Source organism: Triplophysa dalaica, chromosome 18 (genome assembly GCF_015846415.1).
Source record: "Triplophysa dalaica isolate WHDGS20190420 chromosome 18, ASM1584641v1, whole genome shotgun sequence".
In the NCBI taxonomy this organism is placed as follows: Eukaryota; Metazoa; Chordata; class Actinopteri; order Cypriniformes; family Nemacheilidae; genus Triplophysa; species Triplophysa dalaica.
In genome coordinates, this window is record NC_079559.1 from 7,305,261 (window position 1) to 7,332,169 (window position 26,909).

Sequence of the window (26,909 nt, forward strand, 5' to 3'; positions counted from 1 at the left end):
TAAAACTGATATGTTAATTCATTGACAGAAAACATTTTTCTATTATTTAATTTGTAAATCATGCAAACATATTTTTATCTTAAAGCACCCATAGTGAGAAAAACGTAACAAAAGAATTACACTTTATAACATATATTTTTTTAATCAACTTGGATTTTTTTTTCTTTTGGCTTTGGCCGTCTAAATTTCAACCTGTTGTCTTTATAATGGTTTCTTTTGCACTTTAAGAGCATAATGTTTGAATAAGTAATATTTTACTTATTTATTTAAAGGGATATTTAATTAATTCATAGCACCAACTTTAAGGGTCCACTCGGAATTCTTTGTGATTGACATCTGTTAAACCCACCCATCCACCTCTCCCCTGTGTGATGATTGGCCTGTTGAGAGATCCTGACCTCTCTCAATAGGGAGCTGCCACTCTTGTCATAGCGACGGTGGGGTCAGATGCTATCGGTACGTCTTCTTGTGTGAAAAATACAAGGTTACACGGATGGCTATGATCGTTTTTTCCTGCCCTCTCTATTTGTGTTTCTTTCCATGTTAACTTCCGTCTTTATGTGTTCTTTTCTACTGTGCCAGTCCTAGCTGCCTCCTAATTTTTTTTTGCTTCCTTATTTTTTATGCGTCTCTCTCCCTTCTCCACTCGTCCCCTTCCAACACGCGGTTGCGCTAATGGGTTTTTTCGAATGTTCCTTTTTCTTACCCGGTGTTTTGGGGCTACCAAGCATCACATTGTCAATATTGATTTTTTAAATCATGCAGTAAATACAGAGCGCTCGAGTCAAAAAAAACAATACCGGTAAACGTGGCAAAATATTGTTGCAGAACCATTGTGGTTGCGCCGGGGGCTGTAACTTTTTCCTTTGCTCAAGCATATGTCTTATTTACGTTGAAAAGCCTCATTAACATCGTGCTCTACGCCAAGCGCTGTGTGTGGTGCCCAAACTCGCTTCCATACTGTAACTCTTTATTGTAGCATTTGGAACGTGTTTTTAAGGAATGACATGCGCTGGAAACAATCTGCTCCCCGCAGCTTAAACGCTAACCCCAGTACTAGAACCCATACTGGCCTACCCACTAACAGCGCCTGCGGTTGCCTCGGCCATCCTCAGGGTTCTAATGAAGGAAAGTTGTATGTGGGATGGATGAAGCGGCTGGGCAGTTGGCATAACTCCAGTGGCATGCTGGATGCTCTCCGGGCAGGGTTATTTCTAGTTTTATTTTGTTTCGTTTTTGTCTTTTATTTCATTTTATCCTTTCAGAGCACTGTGGGTTGCATATAGCCTGCACCTTATATTTGAACATGAAGCCACACTTTTGTGTGGAACCTCTGCCATTTGCAACAAAACACTCGCTGATAAGTCAGCTGGGTCTGAACTCTGTACAGTAATGACTCACAGAGCTGTCTAGATTTTCCTATTGATTTAGGGTTGGGGCGATATGACCCACATCTCATATCACGATATGAGTAGTTATGTATCGTGCTAACTTAAAGATATGATTTGATTTAACGTACTTGAAGGGGCAGTTCACCCTAAGATAACAATTCTGTCGTCATTTACTGAACACTCAAGTTCCAAAGCTGTATACATTTCTTTGTACCGGTGAACACAGAGAAATTTGGAAGAATGGTTGGAACCAAAACCAAACAGTTCTTGGCCATCGTTGACTACTATCGTAGGAACAATTACAATGGTGGTCAAACGTGCCCCATAACTGTTTGCTTTCCTACATTCTTCAAAATATCTTCTTATGTATTCAAAATAAATTTATAAAGCAATTTTTCCTACTATGGTGTGTTTTTTCCTACTAAGTGTGTGTGTACAGTATGTGTGTGTATGGTGAGGGGGTTTTGTGGGGGACAAATCATCATTAATCTCAATAATCACTCTATCCTGGAGAAAATCGGAGAAGCACACTTACTCACACTTCACACACAATGTAAAGAAGTCCGCTTTAGGTACGCTAGTCTATCATGTTGAACTAGGGAACCGTTCAAAATAGCTCTAAGGGCTTATAACTGTGACTTCTCTCATTTGTGTATGTGAGAGCTTGAGCCCCTGAAGCTGGTTTCTTGATGGAGTATGTTACAAATGGGTGTAAATAAGCCAGTAGGCTAATGTTGATTTCAGGGCACACAAGGAAAGAGGCTTGCGTTAGTTAAGTTGAATACATCTTTTGTTTTTCACTTTTGACTCTTAACACCCACATCATTAGAAATTAGATGTTTATCAGAAGTTTAGCAGTCTGCAATGTGTTTTTCTATACACATGCACAGATAATTCGGCTGTTTTAAAGAGGTCACAGGCCTAATTTCAGAGACTGTACTGTACATGCAGGACAGAAGAGCTGTTGGCAGTCCAAATGCTCGGGATGTAGGGATTGGCTGATACCAGCAGGTGCCCACTAGCAACACACTTGCAGCATTGTTAGTAGCAGGAAATTGCTGAAATGCAAATAGTTTGTGTGCATGTGGTGTCCTGTCTGTTAATCTAGAAAATGCATTTATGTAGCCTTATGTACACTGTAGTTACTAGGGGCTAATTTCTCTGTATTTAAAAAAAAAATTCTGAAGGATCCCTTTATTGAGAAACTTCATCCTCCAAATATTTAACAATTTGATGTTTTTTATTCCAGTAAATTGAGGAATTGGATTTTTTAAAACATTGGATTTTTATGGACATGCCATAGGACACATATATTTTTCGACTACCCATATACGCTTTATATTAAACGTTATATTATATATTCTAATGAGGATGGAAAAGAAAATTAAAATAAATAATTGAATAATTCTTTAATACATTACCATAGAAGATGCAGACATTTAACATTTGACTATACTTAGAAGCAAGGATTACCCCATATTGACTATATTATTCTAAATCTTGTTTATGTATACATACAAAAAAATATATACACACCTAATATCGAGATATTGTCAATTGAAGTCCCACAGAACATTTCAATTTATTTAGTATATTTTGGGGTGAAATCTAACCGGTGGCATTCAGTAGCGTCCCTGTCCCCTCTCCTGGACCCTCCTTTCCCTCCTGCTTCCAGCTTACACACAGCTGCCTGCGGGCTGCCAGTGCTCCTGACATCAGCGGACAACATCACTGGAGGCGCTGGGACAATTTCAATGCCATCGTTGACATGGTTGGCATGCGCCCCTTTGCCCACTTTAAGAGAGGATGAAAAGGTGGAAGAGATGGTGTGATTCTTGGAAATGACAGTCGAGAAATAGAGAGAGATAAGACAATTGGTTTACTCCATTGTTGCGCACCTACACACAAACACACACACATTTGGATAATTCATTATGTTTTGATTAAAACCTCCACACAGCTTGGCTACAGCTGTGAGCAAGAGAGAGAGAGAGAGGCAGCTGTCTGAATTCACAGAACAATTACAACTGTGCAGGCTGGTGCGCCATACGCTCCCGATCTCTCTCTGCCTTTTCATCCTGCTGTTCGTTCAAATGCACCCTGCTCGACTGTCTATGTCTTCCTCTGCTTTAATTACATCTATATTTACCAGTAAAAAGGGAAACCCTGACTGATCGGTGCCCGTGAATGAAATTTTGTTTAAGAAACTTTAGACCAATACAATGCATTGAGGAAACTGAGATGAAGCTACATGAATAGATGCAGGTTCTGGTAAAGCTCCGTTCTGCAGACCCAGACGCTAAGTGATTTAAATTGTTACGCTGGTATTGTTTATTATGTAAATGTGTCTGTGTGTGTGTGTGTGATTATCTGTGTACATTACATCAGAATTAATCATGAATTTTGATTAGTAACAAAGGGCAGATAAATATTATATATTCTGTCTTGTTGCTCTGTGCTTTATCAAAAAATAAAAAATCATAATTTCAAAATAAAGTCTGTATTACAATAATTAATAATTTGTTACATTTATATAGCGCTTTTCTGAGTACTCAAAGCACTTTACATAGAAGGGGAAATCTCCTCAACCACAACCAATGTGCAGCATTCACCCGGATGATGCGATGGCAGTCATATTGCGCCAGAACACCTACTACACACTCAACTCAACTTTATTTATATACCGCTTTTTACAATTATAATCGTTACAAGCAGCTGTACATGAGACATATTGACCATAAGCAAAACAATTAAAGTTATACCTGTTACACCAGCTTATTGGTGGAGAGGAGACAGAGTTACAAAACCTATTAGTACAGCTAGGGATGAATAGCAGGCCGTGATGTATAGAGACAATGGGAGAATTTGGAAAGGATGCCAGGGTTACACCCCTACTCTTATTCGAAGGAAATCCTGCGATTTTTAATGACAACAGAGGACCTCGGTTTAACGTCTCATCTGAAGGACGGGTATGATTAGATTATTCGACCCTCGTGCCTGGATATATATCCATCCTTCCTCCAATCTAAATTCTCATGTTAGAAATAAGAAAAACAACAGGTGTGTATGGGAGGGTCTGCCAACTTTAAAGGATGAGTGAACTGACAGGCTACATTTAACATGTCATAGGCAAGAACAGGCCACTTTTTTAGGAAAAAATATAAAAGCTCTTTGTATATTTTGGCACACACAGTGACATTCAAGAATTCAGAAAACATACTCAGGATTTATTGAAAAAAATACATTAAACATTTGAAAGTGCGTCTGAGGTCAAATTTGCTTAATTAAGGGGGTCTTATGTTTCAAGCGTGAGGGTCCCATTTACACAGCAATCTGAAGAAGGAAGTTTTCTTCATATAATCCAGATCACATTTTATAAGGATCAGCCAAGAGACCAAAAATGATTGGCCTTGAAAGAGAGGGTCTATCTTTCCACTCTTTCCTCTTCCTTTTTTCTCTATCTCACTTTCGCTTTCAGTCCCATTGCTTATTAAAGTGATTGAAGGCAGGAGAATCTCAGCCTAACAGTGCTGGGATGCTTAAGCCCACCCTGAAAAATATGGAACATTCTCTATGTCTGTTTATTTGGAATAAAATAGCATGCTGGGGATTAGGTGGAGAGAGAAAATGCTGGCACCAGCTGTTTCGGAGGTTTGAGTTACACAGCTGCGCTTCTCCGTGAACCCCCCCCACACACACCCTACCCGCAAAGCTTTGCTCTGCCCTCAGTCTTTTCTGGGTATTTCTGCCCCATAAATTACCCTGAAACATGCATACTAGATAGATAACAGCTCAGAGGAGATTTGACTGAATAGGAATTTATGGGAATTTGAGTCGTATATTTCCTTCATTGTACTCAACAATCTGAATCAAAAAATCTGCACTGAGGATTACGCAAAGGATTGTGGGTAATACTGAACCTATTTTCAATGTAAGTTCAGAAAACCCACTATCAGATACAGTGTTTTAAGGAAGGTATAATTAAAATATTGAGTCTAGATAATGTGTTTTCTATAGGGGCATTGACATCATACTTATTTTGGAGCTGGATCAATGAATCTCAACCTTTTTGACCTCAAGGCCCCCATTATCCACATAAATATTTGAATACCCCCTCCCAACTCAAATTTCTTCCCAATGAAATGATCTAGAACTTGACATAAATAGAAAATGTATGTGTACACTAAGAAATTAATTGAATTTTGTTCCAGTGTATTTGTCTTGTAATAAATATATTTTGTTAACTTACTCGTGAAAGTTTTTTGAGGCCTCCCCCGTTTGAGAAATAGATGGAGCACAACAGAAAAGAGCAGTATACAGGGATCTCAACACACTTTTTTAAAGTGCTATTAATTTAAACTTGGAATACTTAAAACTGCAATAGTGAGAGACTTTGAGGCCAAAGAAGTCTGTTTGAATGTGTTATTGAGGCGTACAGTAGAGTCTCAAATTAAAATACTCATCAACCTTGAGTCTTTATGTCGAGTGATTAAAAAAACTATCCTTTTAGAGCAACAGTTCTCTCAGTGTGTGCCTCAAAAATGTCTCTTAAAAATGTTTATATTTAGTCCTCATAAGAACTGCTCACTAAGAGCCGTAGTACTGACATGTACACTGGCCTTTTCTCTCCAACTGCTACAGGTTCAAAATGTCTCTCTTGCCACTCATCTGTCTCTCTCTTCTTTATTTCTTTATTTCTCTTTGTTTGTGCCAGAGGATAAAAAGGATCATAATTTGGGGAAACGCCAGATACTGTTAGGTGGTGGGTGCAAAAGTGACCAAATTTATGTCATAAGAACTTATAGACTCAATTTAATCAAAATGTTTTCACATTTGTCGATATTAGGCCAAAAAAAATAATGATGAAAATATTATGTGATATCTACTGAAATAAAACCAGTTAATATTCTATCTGTCAAATTAATCTTTAATTTTGTGTTTGCCCAATCATATTGAGTTGAGTAACTTCATGGTGAGTATGTAACCTTAGTGGCTCTTGAGGCAATATTTCACATGTAACATTTACATTTATGCATTTGGCCAAATGTTAAATGCTTTTAAAACACTACCTGCTATTGAAGTGTTAACCAGGTCCTGGCGCTGAAATACACTATTATCATATGTAAAGTATTAAAACAACTTTGATAATGACAGATATTAATAATACAGTTATTGTCGATTCAGATGTTTAGTCTGACACACAACCATGTATGGAAGGTCATATACTGTTTCTGGGTCCAAACGATCAATGAGATGCTATAGGCAAACAACAAAAATTACTACATGGCCAGTGAGTGATTGATTTTTCATAATTTATGCATATATTAATGTCGGAGATTCCGTAAGTCTGGAGACTGTAGTGTATACTGAGAATTAATAAATGCTCCGCTCAAATATGCGATGCGAGTAAACATTGCTCATTGACAGCTGTTTAAGCTGTAGCCCCGCTTGAAATTAATAGATGCTTGGACCCGGAAACGGCATTCCTTACCTCATCCCAGGAATGAAACTAAATGTTGACCAAGTTAACTTTTCATGAGGACTTACAAGCCCAATAAGCACAGCCAATTGTTGGCCATTTTTGTTTTTTTACTTCTGTACTGTACTTTCTGTGGATTGCAAATGATTGTTTGTAAGTGGGTTTACTAGTGAGAGTATATGGATATGTGTTTGCCATAGCCGAGAAAACCTGCAAGCACTCAGAGCCAGACACTTGCATGCATGAGCCTAGAGATTGAGTTTCTTGGCTGCATCATGCTGTCTGTCTCTCTAATATTGATCAGGGTTTTCCATGCTATTTATAACACAGCGTGCAGCCGCCCGGGTCTCTGCAGCACTCTGTTGGAGCAGCTCATTGGCCCGGCTGGGGCTCAGCTCTCGGCCATGATGTCTGTTATTTCTGCACATTACTCAGATTGATGGAGGGACACATTGAAAGATGCTCTGTGGTGATCTGTGGAAATTCGGGCTGAAATGTTCCACATACACAAACGTGCTTGATTTACAGTTTTAGCTAATTGCGACGTTTGTGGCTTGGGTCAAGTCACTTCTGACATCTGGTTAAGGTGTTAGCCATGGTTAGACTACGAGTCATGTCGTCTTTATTGTATGCAATTACCTGTCAATTGTGTAATTTCGTTCATTTAGACGTTGTGCTAATGTGTGTGCGCAAAAGTTAATACCATATCCTGCCTTTTAAGAGTTTCGAAAACGGTAGTTTGCTTGCACGTTCAAAATTTGTGTATTTAATTTTATCGACTCCTGCGTTTGAAGCGTTCCATGATCTATAATTCTTCTCATCAAATGCAGCGTTTGCTTGGACAACGTTCAGGAAACTGCTAAAGTGGGTTAATGTGGCTTTGAGGAGAAATAAAAAACAGAGTTAGAGACTGAGGGGGGGTTGAAAAGCAGATATTGCTCTTTTTATAACGAGTTGTCCAGATGGCTTGAGATTTATGTTAATGTTTGCCACATTGCTGCATTGTAGCAGAAAGCATATCATAAAAATCTAAGAGAGGGAGTGAGGCGAAATCGATGGCAGGGAGAGCGAGGGAAAGTGAGCTTGCTGAAGGAGGGGCGCAGACGTCCTGCGCTGAAGAAAAGGGCATCTGAGGACAGCAGTGCTACGTCATTGTTGTAATCTCTGTGCTGCGTGCTCTTCCTGTTTTACACACTGTCTCCAGTTAAATGAGACGGTGTCATATTTAACATATAAATGCATATTCTCTCCATGAATGTTTACAATCGCTGACTACAGAGAAGACAGAGGTCGAGCTTTTGATGTATTTCCGCCATGTGTTGCAGACAGGATTTTATGAGATCGAATCTGTGCCACATACTGTTCGGGAGTCACGTTCACAATGTCTGCGAAGTTGGAGATTTAGTCACGTTGTCAGACTGGGTAGCGTGAATATGGTTGGTTTAAACGGAAATGTTTCAAGTAAATCAGATAGAACATCGGTTGCAACGTGCAGCCGGTGTAATCAGAGTAAAAACAGAGTGCAGTAATGTTCTGTCTGGACTGATAATCGACCCGTCCTGCAGAGAAGTGACGTGAGTGAGCGAGAACAGAAAAGTGAGGAAAGATAACCGTTATGCTTTGGATAGGTGACTGGGCCCCTTCCCTCTAATGCTCTTTTTTAAATTGTTTCAAAAAGTTGCATCTACGTTGCATTACAGTTGTTTCTGCACATTATGCTGTAATATACAAAATGATTGAAGGTAGCGCGTCACTTTCTTGACTGGATGACGTTAGTTAACCTAATCGTTTTATTTGATTTTGAGATTTGAGCCTTAAACACAGTGTTGCATTACAGTGCATTACCTAAACTGAAGTATTACGTCTTTTAAACATTTCATCTACGTTGCATACGTTTTTTTGCACTTCAAGCTGTAATATGCAAAACGATTGTAACATTAAAGGAAGTTAAATCTTTGACTGAATGACGTGAGTTAAATTTCATAAAACTTCTCGATTATTTTAATTAATTTCCTTTGAAAAAGCAAAACAGTGAAGATGAATCGTAACATGTTAGGGCTCAGACTAAACAGCCGCCAGTGAAGGGTTTCTACGCATTCTGAATGAGGAAAGCCCTCGTCAGGCCTGGACGGAGAGCCTGTTGCACGCAGCCAAGCCGCACGGAAGCAATGAAGACTGCCACGTGACGGCAGGAGGATCCAGCAGCCCGAGGCAGAGAGCGACAGAAACGGCCAATGTGTATCTGTGTTTCAGACAGGGAACACAGCCGCTTCTCCACCACAATGCAAACCACCAGGGATGGTTTGCACCCTCAGACACCCGGCTTGATTTTATGGTTCCCCTAATTCACATGAAGAACAAACATGACATGACATGTGGCGGAGGCATGAATAGCTTCTGCATTTGGCTGCAGCGTTGTGCGATGACCGAACTGGACAGCTTTATGAGGGTTTTTTGTAAGATGAAATAAACAGTGTTTAATAGACTGTCATCATGCTAAATGACTTATTTTGTTGTATTTGTAATGAAAATAGATTAGTTTATACAGTTTTTAATCATTTAATTTCTAATTTAGATTTGTCCATTAAACACAGTGTTGCCTTACAGTGCATTGCCTCAACTATATAAGTATTACGATCAAATCAGCCTGTGGAATCGAGAATATCGGTACTGGAAATTTCACCTGTCAAGGCAGTGTGTCTCATCACAAACCATGCTGTTCACCATCCATCAATATGACACTTGCTCCAGCAACGCTGCCCCCTACTGTTGACAAATGCCTCGTGCATCCATACCAATACATTCCCATTTAAAATGTGATAAATGTATGTAAAAGGCAGGGTATCAGCTACTATTGTTGTGGTTCCTGAAGAAGTTACATTGTTTGTGTTCATTTCAGTGGCTTGGGTTCTGTGGCCGGCCCATTCCGGTAAAGTCTGTTAAAGTAGGGCGGGAACCGGAGACCAGGGTGTCAGATCAGAGGCGAATGCTGCCTCTCAGACCTCAGTGGAGGAACTTTACTATTTATTATGGATCTCTGACCACATCGCTAGGCATAAGAAACCGCCATTTGAAAAAAATTCTTTGCCATTAAGAAACTGGGAAATAACTTAGAGGGTGAGGCCCGACTTTGGCCTTGGAGCCTTCTCTAAACCAAACCCTCCCTGCGCCCACCCAGACTGCCGTGCTTCCACTCCCGGAATGGAGATGGAGGGCAAGCCGGGCAATGTGCCCTGAGATCGGCCCGGATGCCATGACCTTCTCCAGCCTCCACTGTCTCGTTTGCTCTGATGGCCAATTAGAGATGTCAGCGAATGTTTTGATGGAAACCCAAGCTAAGTCTTTTCTCAATTCCGTCCCCATAATCATGGAAATGTTGGACAGCGGAGGCAAGGCTTGTTAGCCGGTGAAGGCTTTCCCACACACACCATAGACATAAATTACACGTATTGAAATAGTTGCAATGCTGATTTTCATAGCGTCTGTGCAGGACATCTTTTTTGTAAATACTGTATGCATAATGTACATGCATTTGTATAATGCATGTGCATATAATTTGGGTACATTCCACGTGTGTGCAGAATCATTTACCATCATAATATCACATGCCAGGGGTTGTGCGCTCTGCATGAGTCCTCACAAATGACATGCTATGCTCAAATTGCAGGCAGAGTGCTTTATAGCTGATCCAAAGGCTATGGTGGGTGGTTCAAGCCATTTTATATAAATATATATTTTAATATGTCTATGAAACTCGTCCAAAAATAACTTGAAAGGAATACGCCATTCACATCTGGTTTTTATATTGTGGCTTGCGGAAAAGCAGAAAAAATAGGAGCTTTATAATTCTTCGCTCACAATGCGAGTGAAGCCCCAGAGTGCCCTCTTCAACTTCACCCTCAATCACTATTGTTGTTGAATGGCTCTCTGGGCCACAGTAAAAGACCTCCTGAGCTGGTAGGGCACTTTACCAGTCCTAAGATCTTCTTGTTGTCTTTCAAATGTACTGTATAGCAATGTTACATCTGTGTCGAGTAAATTGTTTCCAGCATTGTTCTTGTAGGTACCTGTACATTTACTTTACATGTGTGTTGAACCCCAAATTGGATTAGATCTGAGATCTCTGTAATATCGTTAAGGTGTGGTTTACCCCAAAATTAAAACCCTGTTGTCATATATTCACCTTCATGCCATTCGGAACCAGTATATGATTCTTTCTTCTGTGTATCAAAAAAGAGGATTTATTGAGAAATGTCTTTTGAATCCACACAATGGTAGTCAATAGGGTCCAATGTTCTTTGGGTACATGCGTTCTTTGTCTTCTGCAGAAAAAATAAAGTTGTACAGGTTTGGAATGACATGCGGGTCATTAAATGATAAAAAAGAGATCTTGTCTCTTAACACAGACTTAATGATAAATAGAAGCCTGTTTGTGTAGATATTTTCAGAAGTTTAAAATGCTTGTTGAGCCAGCATTGTTCACTGATGAGAGAAACAGATGTTTCTGATTATAATGTAGTTATCTCATAAGTACTTTGTCAGTTTAAAGGTGTTTGGCAAATTGACGTGTAAATGCTTTTCATAAAAAACAATTAGCATAGTCATGTGTTTGGATTAGCGCTGCATACCCATGCCTCTTTTGTTTAAGTTTAAGATATACTGTCTGTTGGTTTGTCTTTGTGTTAAGAACACATAAACCATAAGCTCACAATTCTTACAGCTTTTAAAAAAAAAATGCTGTTTGAAATTTGAAAACTGAATGGAGCTTGAAAAAATACGTTTTCAAACAGGTTTCCTTTTTTGACATAGTTATTTTTGTTGAGACAATTGAGTTCAGTTTATATGATCCATTGGTGTGTGTGCGTGCGCACCTGCAGTGTGACTCTTGTATAGCCTCTCCTGTCTTCCAGCAGCTGGCTGTGATTTGTCTAGGCGTTTAGATTGACCAAATAGCTGGGGTGTGTTATTACTGTCAGGCCGCCCCATAATGCCCCTCTGCCACAGGAAGCAGCAATCTAGTAGAAAAGGTCAGATGGACCAATTACCCCCACCTACTATTTTCCCCTCAGCATCACTCGCCCACTCCTTCCTCACTGCTCCCCCCCCCCCCCAATAGTTGAGATGAGAAGTTAAAGACTGTCATTTGGCTTTTGCAGCTGTTGGAACTTGAACATTGACCTTTCCTCCTCTGTTGTGTATCTGTGAGGGGTTGTCCCAATTAAAAATTATTCTTTCATTTTTTAATCCCGAACACAATGATTTTTTCAATAATGTTTTAAAGCCATACTGATACAGGTTTTCACATTAGTGTCAGGTAATTTTATTATTTAGTATATTTTTTATATTATTATGTCATTTTTTTTTTTTTTTTTTTTTTTTTTTTGACAAAATAATGAATATAAAAGTTAATTAAAAAGTGAAATTATGATTATTATATTATATTATTATTTAGTCGACTCTCTCTGACTCTCTTATTAGCTCCAGTTTACGGGACCACATAAAAGCAAAAGCTTCCTTCACTAAGCGACAGCTCTGCGGTATTGACCCTGTTCCCCTTACCTCAGCAACTTCACAGAAAGATTTAAGCGTAGACGTTCTCTCTCTCTCTTTTATCTCTCTTTTTCACTCACGTATGCTTTTTTCTAAAGTGCTGGATGTTTTTTACAAACCTTTCCTCTCTGCTTGTGGGTTCTCCGAAATGACACCTTTTGTTGACACCTGATGATCTTAAAAAAAGCCTACTCTTGTAATGCTAATATCGCTTAACCTGACTTTTCCCAGTTTTATGGGTCTGCATTGAATTTAGCCAAACACTGATGTTCATAAGATATAAGATTACCAGTTAAGCATTTCCTAGTGGATTCACATCCATGAAGGCCTAGGGGCCTGTGCAGTCTGCCAGACTTATAAATGCTCAGCGATGCCATATTTTTCTTTCACTGTACAACAAGTTCATAAATGAACAAAGCAAAAATAATAATATATCAAAATATATGTAAATTCTCAGTAAATTGACTAAAGTAAACAGTAAGCACACTGTGTGATTTATATTGTAAAGTTAAACGTTAAGTTTAAAAATGCCTCTGAATATCAATTTTAATAAAAAAGTTCATTTCCGACACAGACAGTTTTTTTTACTGCAGATGACTTATTAGGTGGCTGTGACTCCGATGGTCAGGATCAATAACGGTTACCACAATGTCTCCTGCACTCACCAGAGAGAGAGAGAGAGAGAGAGAGAGAGAGAGAGAGGGAGATACAGAAGAGGAAATAGAGGGAGACTGTTTTATAGTGATTTGCATTTATTGTGTTTTGTCCTCAGCAGAAAACACATCAGCAATGAAATCATAGCGATCTGGAAGAAGGAGAGAATGAGAAAAAGAGTGAGTGAGGGAGAGAGACTGTATGAGACACATATTCATTGATTGTTGTGTAAGTTTTGTTGCTGCAATAGGTTGTGTGGTGCTGTGTTGTGACTTGCGATTCATAAAAAGCTGAAATGAATCCAGCTAAGCAATCATTTCTAATCATTTCAAGATTGTTGGCGTTGGATCCTCCATTGATTTCCCTAAATTTGAGAGTCAGGAATGTGCAGGATTGCTTAATTTTGGTTAAATGGTTTAAACACTTTCCAAACATACTTTGGACTATAAAAAAGATTATTTTAATTCTTTCTGATGGCACATTGGCCATCAATTCTCTGCGAAAATTACAACATGAACTCTTATGATTGTCAATGGTTCCTTCAATAACCCTACCATAAGAGAAAGGTTTGAGCCACCTGAAATATTACTGTCTATTTAGTTTAATATTTTAGGAGATTTGACTCTCATCTAAACAGTGCTTAGGATTTAATCAGTGAAGCATCTGAGGATCTTTAAAGGGTGCCTGAAGTGTTAATGTTAACATTTGCTGTGTGAGTAACACAAGGTTAATAAGGACTGCTCCCGCTCTATTACATCTGACATTCCACAGTTGTAGTGTAAAGGAACAGCTCATAATTTCTTCAGTATTTTGGCAGCTGAATGACCTCCAGTTTTGTCTCTGGATGTAACGCTCTCCTCCGAGGAGTAACCTCTCAGAGTGATGAAGAACACCCTGGGGTGGTAGAGCAAAGGTTGTAACTTAATGTAACTTATCACATCTTAAAAAGCAACGTTTGACTAAGAGAGAGAGAGAGAGAGAAAATGATAGCCACTGTTTTCTCAGTTGCAACACTGCGAGTGTAATATAATGTCTAAAAGACCATCAATGACGTGTTTTATCACTCTGTGCTTCTTAGGATTGCAAAAAGTACCTTGTGTTGAAACATTACACTGTTTTGGAAATAGTAAGTGAAACGTAAGTGAAGCATTTTATTTGCTCATCACTTTTGTGCATATTTAATAATCGCTGCCCTCCTGCTGAAACCTCGTACCTCCATATTTTTTGATTACATTTTTTTTGCCATACAGTAAATCATTATCATAATTCATCCTTTACGTTTGTCTCTGGGTTTTGCAAATATCTAACCAATGAAGCATTATTAAAAGTGCTTGTCAACTTTGACCACTCAGTATTTAATCATTTAAAAAATAGTGTTTCTTCAATTTCCCCAAAAACAGAGAATTTGAACATCTGAGGTTTCAGAAGGACGGCGACAATATATATATATATATTGTCTAGCTATCAAGGGAATGGTTTTATTTTGAACTGAGTTATAGTGTACCATCAGTGTGTACAATTTCTAGAGAAAGGTTTAACCGATGTTGTGCACTGATCTGCAGGCTGCATTTATTTTCTTAAAGCTCCAAAAGAGTAAAAGTTCACTCACTTTTCCTGCCATTGACTCACCATGTAATAGCTTATTTTGTTATTTAGCTGTTAGTCACTTCAATAGCTGAGGTAGTGCATAGGAATGTCTTTCACGTACGGTCATTTCCACAACTAAAACATTCACTCATTCTGTGACTTTCTGAGTCTGCCACTTCAACTTTTCGAATCCTCAGAGTGTCTGCCAGCCATTTAGTAGCGGCCATTTAGTCGTGTCTCTTTCTTCCTCTTTACTGCCCCGCATAGAGTGAGTTGGCACATTGGCAGGCTGGCAGTCTTTAGTAGGGTTACATAGGCTTACTGTTCTTGCTTCAGAAAAGGAGGGAGGGATAGAGAGAGTGTGAGAGATACAGACAGCAGAAAGAGAAATCTAAAATGGCTGCCAACGGCAAACTCCTCTGTACTCGTGAAATGTCTGCCAAAATTGAAAAAAAAAGTTAAATGGCTGTGTCGATGAATGATTCCTGGCTAGAATTTTAGCTTGCTTAAAAAGAAATAGCAACAACTTGCAGAAGTAACCTCACTTTTATTGCTCTTTCAGTATGGAAAGCACATACTGTACAAGGACAAAACATTCTTAAGCTGTGGGCCATTAAATTGTCAAGATGCTAAAGATATTACAGACAGCAGAGGTCAGAGTACAACGGCAAAAATTATCTGTTGAGGAAGAAATAGCGATGGGTTAGAAAATAATTTGTGGGTTGTTATTCGACTAGACTAGCACGTGTCAGGATTGCATGTCATCAGAGAAAGGCCTACTACAGAGAGACAGAAGAGTCTGTATTACTTATATACGGCTTACAAAACCTTTTTTGGCTAAAGTTGGTAGGCTTTCCATCTAATGGCTTTGATTTCATGTCGTAGATTGACTTTGCTACCAAAAGGTTTTAAAATAAAAGTTCACAAAATGGCAAACGTTTATACGAGGCAAAATGGCCGTTATTCAGTACTTTAGCGTTATGTTTTCCATCTGCGTATTGTTGTTGAGTTTATAAAAAGATGAAATATGGATCTCTCGATTTGGTTCAGCAGCACTTATTTATGTTTTTGTGCCCTCAGTTTCACTGGCCCTTTTTGACACGGGCCATTTTAAGATGTGTCGGAGGTGCTCTGTGCCAATTTCTGACTCAAACTGACACTTTTATTTTTCCTTCCCTCCGATTCTCTCTGCCAGGGATTGGGTTTGAGGGCTGCTTGCCTACAAACCGCTTCAGATTTTGGCAGTAGGCTACCGAAGACAGTTATGGAATAGGAAAGCCGAGAGAGAACTGGAGCGGGTCACTGTGTGCGTCTGGCAGCGCTAATCATCCTGGCCTGCACAGAATCGCTGAGATGACAGACGTGTTTGTTTATGTTGTTGTATTGGGTTATTTTATTATTTTTAATTTGTTGTGATTTTAAGCATTGCTGCTCTCCTGTGAAACAAACTCCATCTTGTAGCGTCCATCTGTCTCTTGCTGTTGCAAGCCTATCCAATTTTTCATGATCAAAACACCAAGTTATATGGCACAGAGCCAACTGGCTCCTTTGAAATGTCATTGAACGTAAACAGATTTGTAGGGTTTATAAAATTATTTTCCCCGAAGCATGTGTATTTTACTTATGAAAACATAATTACACTATTTTGTGCGCATATAATTTAAGCATACTTGTCGTCATTATCCCAGCAGGCAGATGGAAGTCTAGGTTGCATATTGTACTACCAAGCTAAAAAAGTCTGGCTTATGTTTGAATGAAAATCAATGCTGGTTTGGTGCTTGTAAATCTCATGTTATTTTTTTATTCATTCAGTTATATTTTATATCCTATCAATGTTGTCTCCGATGATTATTTTAGTATTTTACACACATTTAAGAAAACACACATGTGAGATAACCAGGCTCTGTCTTTTTTTAACCAGGGTCTGTATGTTTTCTATCCAAAACAGAAGAGATAAGGAAAATGTCTTAATCCACAAGCTGTCTAGAAGAAACAATTAAGATATTAAAGAGATCTTCACACTTTCTTCTTTCCCATGCCTGTGGGACAGGACCTTTATGGTAAACCTGGTCGGCCAATCCCTTACAGTTGTTTAAGGGATAGGCCTACTCCACCCAAAAATGAAAATTCTGTCTTGAATTACTCACCCTCTAGTTCCAAAACTTTTTACATGTCTTTGTTCGGTTGAACACAAAGAAAGATATTTGGAAGAATGTTAGCAACTGACACTTCTGGGGCATCATTGACTACCATAGTAGAACAATTTCAAAAATTACTCAAAGATTCCCCAAAGCTGTTTGCTTTCCTAAATTCCTCAAAATATCCTCTTTTGTGTTGTACAGAACAAAAAAACTAAACAATAGTTTGTCCTGATATGTGGTAGTCAACAGTAGGCCTACCCCAGAACTGTCAGTTGCTAACAGTTGCTATCTTCCAAATAACTTTCTATGTGTTCAGCCGAACAAAAAACATTTGACAGGGTTGGAACTATTTAGGCATGAGTAATTCATGACAGAATGTATGGCTTTAAGAAGCCTGCTAAGGCCACAATCAGCACATCCAAAACAATATTATCCAGTGAGCTGGCATCTTTACAGGGCTACCTGACAGAAGAAAAAAATATATATATATGAATTCATCTTAAAATATATAAATATATCCATGCATGACAGTTGTTTGTAGTGGACGTCCGAGACCACAATTCAGACGTGTGCAGCCGGTTGGACTCTCCCCAGCTTTGAACTGGCAGTGGCGTGCGGCCCATCTGATAGGGAGGGCTCTTATTTATTTATCCAGCGCAAGCTTTTTTACGGCCTTTTCTTTGAACGCCTGCCAGAGTCCTCGTGTTTAACCCGTCCATTCTTTCATTCTGTATTCAGAATATTCTCTGCCACTTCCTGACTCAAGTTTGATATGTTTATCTGTGTTTCTCCCTCACATCCGCGTGGCAAAGAGCTGGAACGCAGACAAACGGGAAGGTTTTTATGGTTGGATTAGGTTGTTTTGTCTTTATTGTGTCGCTTCATTGAGTTTACACTTTGGCAATACAATCCCCCTGCACTGCCAATGAAAAGGGTTCAACAAGATTACTCCCGTCATTGCCAAACAAGTTGAAAAGAATATTTGGATGGTTTTCGAGCACTTTGATATACAGTATGTTTCTCATTTACAAGGCTTATGAGACATTTGGCAAAGATTTGCCCGGGTATCAGAATGCAAGTGGTTGTATCAGTAACCTAAGAGTGACAATTATAAAACATACAGTATTCTCTTTCTCTCTGGTGTTTGTACAGAAATGCGTTCTTATGTCAGATTACGATAGCTATCGCTGACATGATCAACCACATGTCAGTTTCTTTTTGTTGAAATAAACTGTCACGAGAAACTCAGACTCTTGAATAAATGTTGTGTTTTTTTGCTTTCAACTGTAATTATATATCTATATTTTTGTGCTGGACAGGAGTTAATATACTGTACACAACAGTGCTCTAATATAGAATTATAAAAAATTATGTATTTTTTAACTGCATCATTGAATAAATTGTTAAATGGCAAGCTTTGATTTTGACCTAATTCATATTTTTGTAAAATTTCTAGTCATAAAAACCATTATCCATATAGGATTTCTCTTTAATTCAATAAGAAACAAGCACTTTTCTATAGACTCCTGTGTCTGTATCGTTCACTTCATTTTTAATATGCGAACAAAATAACACATTTATAATATTATTATAAAAATGCATTAATTGCATAATAACGGTGTTCAACATTTAATACAAATAGCAACAGGTTAACCTTGGTAGCATTATTTATTGTTTAAATAAATGATATAATTTATATTTTATGATTAAATCATAATAAAACGCGATAACTGATTTGAACAGTCATTAATCCACTTCATTTTGTTTAGTGTTCAAAATCAGTACATTGACCTGAACTCTTTTGTATCTATTGTGAGAATCTGCTGAGTGGTGACTTATCTCTCTCTATCTCTCTCAGAAGCTGAACAGAGCAGCAGTCCTCGCACAGGCATCGGTTCAGACCAGGAGGACAGCCGAGCCGCCACCATGGGTAAGAAAGCACACACATACACAAATACACTTGCAGGAATGCAAGAATACCTGGAGCAAACATGCATGTACTGTACGCGTGTGACTGCCGCATTTGTACAGTGCGGTGCAGTCCTCTAAGCGTTCTCTCTTGCACTATACAAACATCCTGTTTACTCAAGTCAACCTACATGTACGGCTTCGCAAACCCACACCCACACACACAATCTCTCTCTCTCATTCTCTCTGCCCAGCTCATGTCATACTCCTACCCACATTCCCCTGTTTTAACACAACTAGCTGACAAGGCACTGGTTTGTGACACCAGATTGCACCACAAAAGTGCCAAACATAGCATCTCTGCAAATGGCTGGTGGTTAAGCCCACATGGAAGTTTTACCCATAATCCTCTGCAGTTGTGCGATGGCTAAGATAAACAAAAAGCAAGTGAGAATAATTTAAAACATCCAAACCTCTCTGTTGTCCGTAATTCACAAGCCGTATATGCTGGCAAAAACACTTACATTGATTCGTTTAACAGACACTTTTATCCAAAGTGACTTTGAAATGGAAAGTTAATTGAGTCTTTGTGTGTATGACATGCTGTTGACATCTGCGTGCTAAAAAGCCCCGATCCATTATTTATTCCATGTTTTCTTTTGTTTTGACAGATGCTCCAGAGTTTCAAGAGAGCTTTTTGACTTCGGGGGTCTTCAGTGTAACCGAACTGGTGCAAGTGTCAAGAAGTGAGATCATTTGTTTTAATACAATTAAAAAAGGTGCCTCTGGGATCTATATGTGTATAATTTATCTAACCTGTCTAGCTATTAAATGACTTATGAGTAGTTACCCAGCAATACTTACTAAGTAGTCAGAGAAATATCTGATTGGTTGCCAATTGCAATTTGGGTTTTTCTGTTATAGAAATCATGCAGTTGGCTAAATAAATAGGCACTCTCTGTTTTGGTTCGTTTTACTCCAAAATGCAAAAGAACATCAGCTAGATTAGCTTTGAAGAGGTAGTTCACCCAAAAATGACGTAAATACCCTTGAGTTGTTCCAAACATGAATACATTTGATCTTGGTCACCATTGACTACCAAAGTAGGAAGAATTACTTTATAATTATAATTGTTCTGTTGAACACAAAAAAATATTTAAAATAATGTAGGAAATCTATCAGTTCTGGGGCTCTTTTGACTACCATTGTCATTTTTCCCACTTTGTCAATGGTGGCCAAGAACAGTTTGGTTACAAGCATTCTTCCAAATATCCTTCTGTGTTCATCAGAACAAAGAAATGTATACTATAGACGCATCAATTTGATACCAATGATGTTAGATTTCATTTCTGATTTAAGTGTTTTGTTGTAACACACTGTAATCTCAACTAACAGGTTTGGAGATTTCAATCTTTCCCAATTAAAGTACATCTAAGGTCTACTTGCACAACTGGGAAAAAGCTGCCTGGAGGCGTAATGAATATGGCCGCCAAGTGCACTGATAGCTTTAAAAAAATTACTTTGCACACAGCTGCAGAAAACTGCAAATGAATTCTACTGGCCCACGTTAGCGTGTTGGTTTCAATCTCGTCACAAATAATTGAACATGATCTTAATGTGCCGAGATAAGGAGCCCTGAAGAAAAGAGACAGTAGCTCAGCTGTTTTAAAATAGTATAACTGTTCCAGTATTAAGATGTTTTGTCCAGCAACTGATGGTGTAGTGTTACCCTTGCTGATGTAGTTATGACCGAGTCGAATTGAAGACTTGAACTACTAGAGAAAGCATCTGTGAGGGTCGCGACTCTGTAATGGAGGCTTGTGTTTTATAATTTCATATTGATCTTTTATGTGATGCTACAAGTGCCACAATAAATGGCACTTTGAAAATGAGGTGATTATCATATTGGAATCATCATCAAAATGTTGAGCGTCAGCTTCAGGTGATTAAACTGAAAACCTACCTCTAATCATGACAATTTGTATTTTCCTCAGCATGCATTTGAAGGTATTTATTGTAGTCACTCATTTGGTTCACCCAGGTTTTCGTCTTTTCTTTCAACCCTCCCGACTCAGGTTTCCCCACAAGGCCTCGCCCGCGTGTTACACTTAACTGTCAATTTCACAGCTGCTTTATGTCAAGCCTGACCTTTCCTCATTAGAAGAGAAAGAATCCCGCCAATCCGTCCGACGTAATTGATTGCATTTAGCTGAAATTATTTTCTTTTCCCAGCAGACTTCCTGTTGACTGGTAATCAGATAAGGGCCCGTGTTAATGAACGTGAGCCTGGGCGGCCCTCACACCTGTGTGTAATCACTGCGCTTTTACTCTCTACAAACGTTGATGGATTGCAAATAAAATAAGATGGTAAAGGCATTCATAAATCATCTGTCAGCTGCCCGAGACAAATATCTTATTCTTTTCGTCGAGTTTTACGGTGTAACAGCTGAGGCGATGCATCTGTGTGACACAGAAACTAAATGATGTGGTTTTATGCTTATCGTCAGTGGTTCACCGAGGAGACTTGAACGCTATGTTTTTTTGAAGTTCTCATCCTCTGGACCCTTGATGTCGCGTAATGATTATGCATATGTCCTAAGAGACCGGTGTGTTTTGTCTAAACAACAAACTGTTCCTTGACCCACTTTTCAGAGTGATTAAACCAGATGATGAAAATATAAGCCTTGGAGTGCATTTGATATCATTTTATCAGCATTTACAACCTTTACACAATTCCTTCATATCGCTGCTGTCCTTCTGAAACCTCATATCTCCATATTTTGTGATTTGTATATTTTCCCATAAATCATTGTTATTAATAGCCCTTTATGTTTGTCACTGGGTTTTACAAATATCTAGCCGATAAAAATATATTAAAAAGTCAACTTGTCAAATCAAAACAATATTACATCAATTACAATGTACCATTTCCTGAAGAACATTGAAATTGGACATCCAAGGTTTTGGAAGGACAGCGATGATATATATTATTCTTGAACAGATTCTGTGTATGTGCACGCAGTACCGGTGGTGACAGGCACAGGGCCCAACTTTTCCCTCGGAGAGCTGCAGGGGCATCTTGCTTACGATCTGAACCCATCAGGTGTGGGAATGAGGAGGACCCTACCCAGCACCTCCTCCAGCGGGTCAGTACACACATGCTTACTGTACACACACCTTCACACGCACACACAACAACATCTGTCTGCAGCGTGCATGAACCCTCTTGTGAAAAGCACTTTGTCCTTGAGCTATTGATGAGTCCAACCTGTCTATGTGGTTTGCAAAAGACAAAGAAAATGAAGCAACATCTGTTTATTGCCATGCGTATTTCTCTCACATTAAGAGAAAGCTGACTCTAGCTTTGATGAGATTTAGAACTCTGATTTGGTCCAGCGGTTTAGTCTGATTTTAATCAGTGAGCAAACATCTTTACAAGATAGCTTTGGCATTGTGCGTTGTCACATTTTTGCCACAGTGAACTGAAATGATCTCGGTGTTCTTTTAATGTTGATATAACTTGCACTTGTTCTACCTACAGGGTCAGAATTTAACTAGGGTGTTGGGTCAAAAACCACACAGATTTTTAGGTCAAACTGGCAGCCTTCGTGTTTAGTGAAGCTTTTAAAAACTATTTTTTAATTTCTCTAAATTTGCTCTGCGTAAAGGTGCAGTGTATGAAATTTAGCGCCATCTAGCGGTGAGGTTGCGAATCGCAACCAATGGCTCACTCCACCCCTCCCTGTTGAAGCACTACGGTGGCTGACACAAGACTTAGATGTTGTCACGTTTATGCTTTTTTGCCGAAGGAGATAACATATTTACAACACGTCTTCTGTAGAGCAGTTTGTCCGTTTATTGCTAATGTAGAAACAACATGGAAAATTCGATGCAAGGGGACCCTCAATGTATGTAGATAGAAATAGCTCATTCTAAGGTTATTAAAACATAACACTTCATTATGTAGGCTCTGTATACATCTCTGGAGGCATAATATATATTATATTACATTTCTGTTAGTAGATCCTTCAAAAAATTACACATTGGACCTTTGATTGACATGCTGTGCTTTTCTTCAGAAAAGATCATGACTCTTGACAGCGCATTTTTTAACTGAATGTTGTGTTTTTAGGACACTTTGTTCAGTTACATAGAAATAGTGATATTTCTAGATTATGTCCTATGTATACGTCCCCTAAAAACACACATCTGATCGGGCAGTCAGGTGGCCCTGAAACCATCCTCAAATCAGAGCCATTGAGTCAGCTTTTGCTGAGTACCAAAGATAATAATTCAGGCAACCCCAAAGAAGAAAAAAAAGACTATGATTGTGATGAAAACATTAAATCGCTGTGACAGTCAACAGCTGTTTAATCTAACACAGGGATGATACAGTTATTAAAAACATCTTTTTGCAGATTGTTTTTTGTATTCTGACATCAAGTGCATTATTCAAATCTACTTTAGTATTTGATGTTGGTTTAGCTTTATGAGTAACAGCCATAAACATTTAGATCGAGAACTTGAAGTATTTGACATAAATAGATCACACGCTGTGTGGTTTTATATGGTAACAAAGCCTTCATAAAGGTGCCTGTAAAAATCAATTGCAGGAGCCAAACATTGGTCTACCGAAAAAACTATCATTGGAACTACATCACAGATTAATAGAAACTGTGGCCATGCTGTAGATGTTTAGTCTCCAGCTGATGTTTTTGAGTTTGGTGGTCCTACTATTTGATTGGCACAGCCTGCAGCGGTTGCTGATTGGTCCAAACCAGAATCGGTTTGGCCTGCCTATGCAAACCTTGGAACGAAATGAGGATGCAGAGGATTTTAGGGTTGTTAGCCGTGACTTTGAGAGGTTCATATATGCCTGTCAGTGTCTGCCCATGATAAACGTTGGCTGTTAACAGTTGTATTGGCTGCGTTAGACAGAGGCAGCCAGAGGCCTTTTGATGCTTGATAATAAAATTTGTCATGGGTGCATCAAGGCAACAAAAAAAACTGAGGCGAGCAAAAGAAAGAATAAAGGCATGACCAAATTACATCCTTACATGCACCTGAGAATCATAAGCGAGTGTGGAATATAGCACCTAGCTCAGGTTTGCTGCTCATCTGAGGGCAGTTCATTTGATTTAGAAGTATTATGTGGTGAGCCAAAGCCTCAGTCTTGATTGATGCTCTTATTTTCCATTTAACACACTGCAAAGCTGAAACCAAATGTCAATTTTGGTTGGTATGCTTGCAGTAGCGGAGCGTCGGGGAAAAACGCATGAGGGATGTCCATAATATACGTCCAGACGTTTAAGAAGGGTCTATGTCTTTAACGCATGATGAATTATGTTGAATGCGTGAAAACGTTTGGACCAAACCTAACTTTTGTCTCCATTATTTATGCTCTCTCTCTATCTATCTCATGCAGAAGTAAGAGACACAAGTCGGGATCCATGGAGGACGATATAGACACCAGCCCAGGGGGCGAATACTACACCTCACCGAACTCACCCGCTAGCAGTTCACGTAACTGGCAAGAGGAGATGGAAGGAGGTTAGCTTGTGTTCAGTCCTATAATTATAGTTAATACTGTATATAAAGTGCCAAATAACATTAAATGTGCTTTGATGATTTAATCATTAGTATTTACTGTTTAATCTATAACTGTAAATTCCATTGTCGAAAATTCACTATTGACAGTCAACCATAATCAGAGTAAGTCTGATGAAACAAGACTAAAATGAGATAAAACATGCCTCCAAATACCGTACCAAAAGGTTAAAGTATGTAGTGTTTGGCATGCGATCTCAACATGTGACCCGCTACTTTCTATGTAAAATAAAGCAGCTCTTATTAATCTGCTAATAGGACTTTTAATCACTATTTATCGCATCCAGAATAAAAGTTTGTGTTTACTTAATATGTTTCCATGTATTGTGCATATTAATTTTGTATTTATAAATACAAAAACATACACATAAATGTATATATATTTAATAACATTTTGAGATGTATTATTTATATTTACTCATAACTTAAATTACATATAAACGTGAATTAATTTTTATATTTTTCTTAAATATATGCATGTATGTGTATGTGTTTATAAACACAACGTTAATATGCACATTGCACAGACATATATTATGTAAACACAAACTTTTATTCTGGAGGCGATTAATCGTTTGACAGCCCTAGTATTTATTTAATTCTACACCAACTACACCATATGACCAACTGCAGGGACCTCTTTTCACCAGGACCTTATACATGCAAAACATAAACTCTGCCATCATCTCGTTGCTCTAGATTTTAATCTCCACAAACATAGTCCTCTCTTTTTAAAGTACAGTCAGATGACAAACAGATCAGGTTTTCAGTAAAGGAAGTCTAAAATCGCAGGCTTACGTTAGACTTGGATTTCAGCTTCCTTCACATAGTGCCAAATTCTTCATTAATTCATGAACTCTCATTTTTGTGAAAGTCTGCAGAAAGCAGTAATGCTGTCTCCTCTGCCCTTTGGAGCAGAATAGCAGCCTAGCATGCCAGTAACTCCTACTGTATTTGCTTGGCCGATTTTGCATGCACTCTTACTATAGTATTGCCATTATGGGAAGTGTGTCAAATTAAAATTTCTAAAGGGCTGAGATTTGATCTTTCTATGGATGAAAGTTAATTGTCCGTCATTCTGAATACAGTGTTCCTTTTGCTATATACATTGTGTTCTCCTTAAACCTTCCCTGTGTCATTGTGGGTTAGGGTTAATGTGACAGAGATTTATGCATTATTTACATGCTGTTTGCTCAGATTTTTTTAGAGATTGCTCATGGGAATAGCTTATGTGACATTGCATACCACAACAGAACAATCTCACTTTATGTTGAAGCATAACTAATGATTAAAATAGAGAAATCAGTGCTTTTGACAGCCATCTCTTTAACCCATTTAGACAGCTCTTTTTTAATGCTGAACCAGCTAAACTGCACTGAAAGTAGGACAGGCAGTAGATATAGAAACAATACTGTAATCCACTTCTGGATATGTATAAGGGGAAAGTTTCTATGAGAAATCTCTGTTCGAGAGCTTGTGCGTACGCGTGCCATTCGTAAAAGTGCTGGTGTGGTAGTCCACTGCACTGTTTGTGACTAAAATATACTATTAAGTAACACGTATTTACATTGACTATAATGTCCTCAAGGAAAAAGAATCACAAATTGAAAATTCATATGCATATATAAACGTTAAAACGGTTTATTCTTTGAGAAAAGAGTATGCAAGTTTGTCCTGATTCCTCTAAGAATCATGAGATAGTTGCTGAGTTGGCGTTTCAGGCCTAACGTAGCATCCGGCTACTGTCACACCCTTGAATATCCCTTAAACCCTCCAGGCATTGCTAAAGATCTCAGGAGATCAGCTTCACCCCTCCCCGCTGATGGTTAACCAACAGCCATCTGAACTCTGTCACTGTATACGAAATGGCAGAACTGATCTCAGATCAGAAACTCTATAGCAGGTTACCAAATGCATAGCCCCCCTGCAGGAGACCGGCCCTGCCCACCTCACTTCCTGTCTAGACGATCCTAACGAGTTTCTTTTTAACAGTTGCCCATCAGATCATTCTGTGCTCAGGCTTTTTAGGTACATATTGTTTAAGATTTGGTGAGAACTTGGTTATAGAAACTAGCCTCACGGGACGTCCCGTTCTCAGAAAAAACAGTAGACCAACAGAATATTTCATTTGAGGGCAGATCGTGTGAGAGAAACCGTACGGTTTGTGATCTGTATCCATAAATGACAGTGCGCCAACCGCGAGCAGTATGAAAACATTGATGGAAAGATGACTGCATATTCTCCCTTTGAAAACAAAGCAATTACTGGAAACTTAAGACATATATGATTCGCTTGTTGGGAAAATTCGTAAAGGGAGCAATCTAAATGCAGCAGTACTCTTGAAAATCCATATGGAGACTATATCATTGGATTGACCTTAAATAACCGGCACGGACCGTAGCTTATAAACATATTTTCCCATAATCCCACCGGTCTGGGTGCAACAAGAGAAGAGAATCCAATGCTTACTCTGTAATGCACTGCAGCAATGGAAAAATTCTGGCTCGCATAGTATGCCACCCAGCGGTCAGCTGGGGTAACTGCAGGCAGATTTACTGACCTGACAGAGACGAGACTGACCATGCATGCAGT

At 38.7% G+C, this 26,909-nt stretch overlaps 1 protein-coding gene across 4 annotated transcripts in view; it reads left to right on the forward strand.

Moving 5' to 3' along the window:
* The window catches only part of nfic (nuclear factor I/C), a 93,976-nt gene that overhangs the window by 44,649 nt on the left and 22,418 nt on the right, over positions 1 to 26,909 (forward strand). For 3 of the 4 annotated variants that reach the window (XM_056729993.1, XM_056729994.1, XM_056729991.1), the window contains exons 3-6: positions 18,661 to 18,732; positions 19,382 to 19,456; positions 21,712 to 21,856; positions 24,136 to 24,260. In XM_056729993.1, coding sequence (XP_056585971.1) covers positions 18,661 to 18,732; positions 19,382 to 19,456; positions 21,712 to 21,856; positions 24,136 to 24,260 — 417 coding nt within the window. The remainder of the gene's footprint in view (positions 1 to 18,660; positions 18,733 to 19,381; positions 19,457 to 21,711; positions 21,857 to 24,135; positions 24,261 to 26,909) is intronic. The other variant, XM_056729992.1, reaches the window with a different exon arrangement.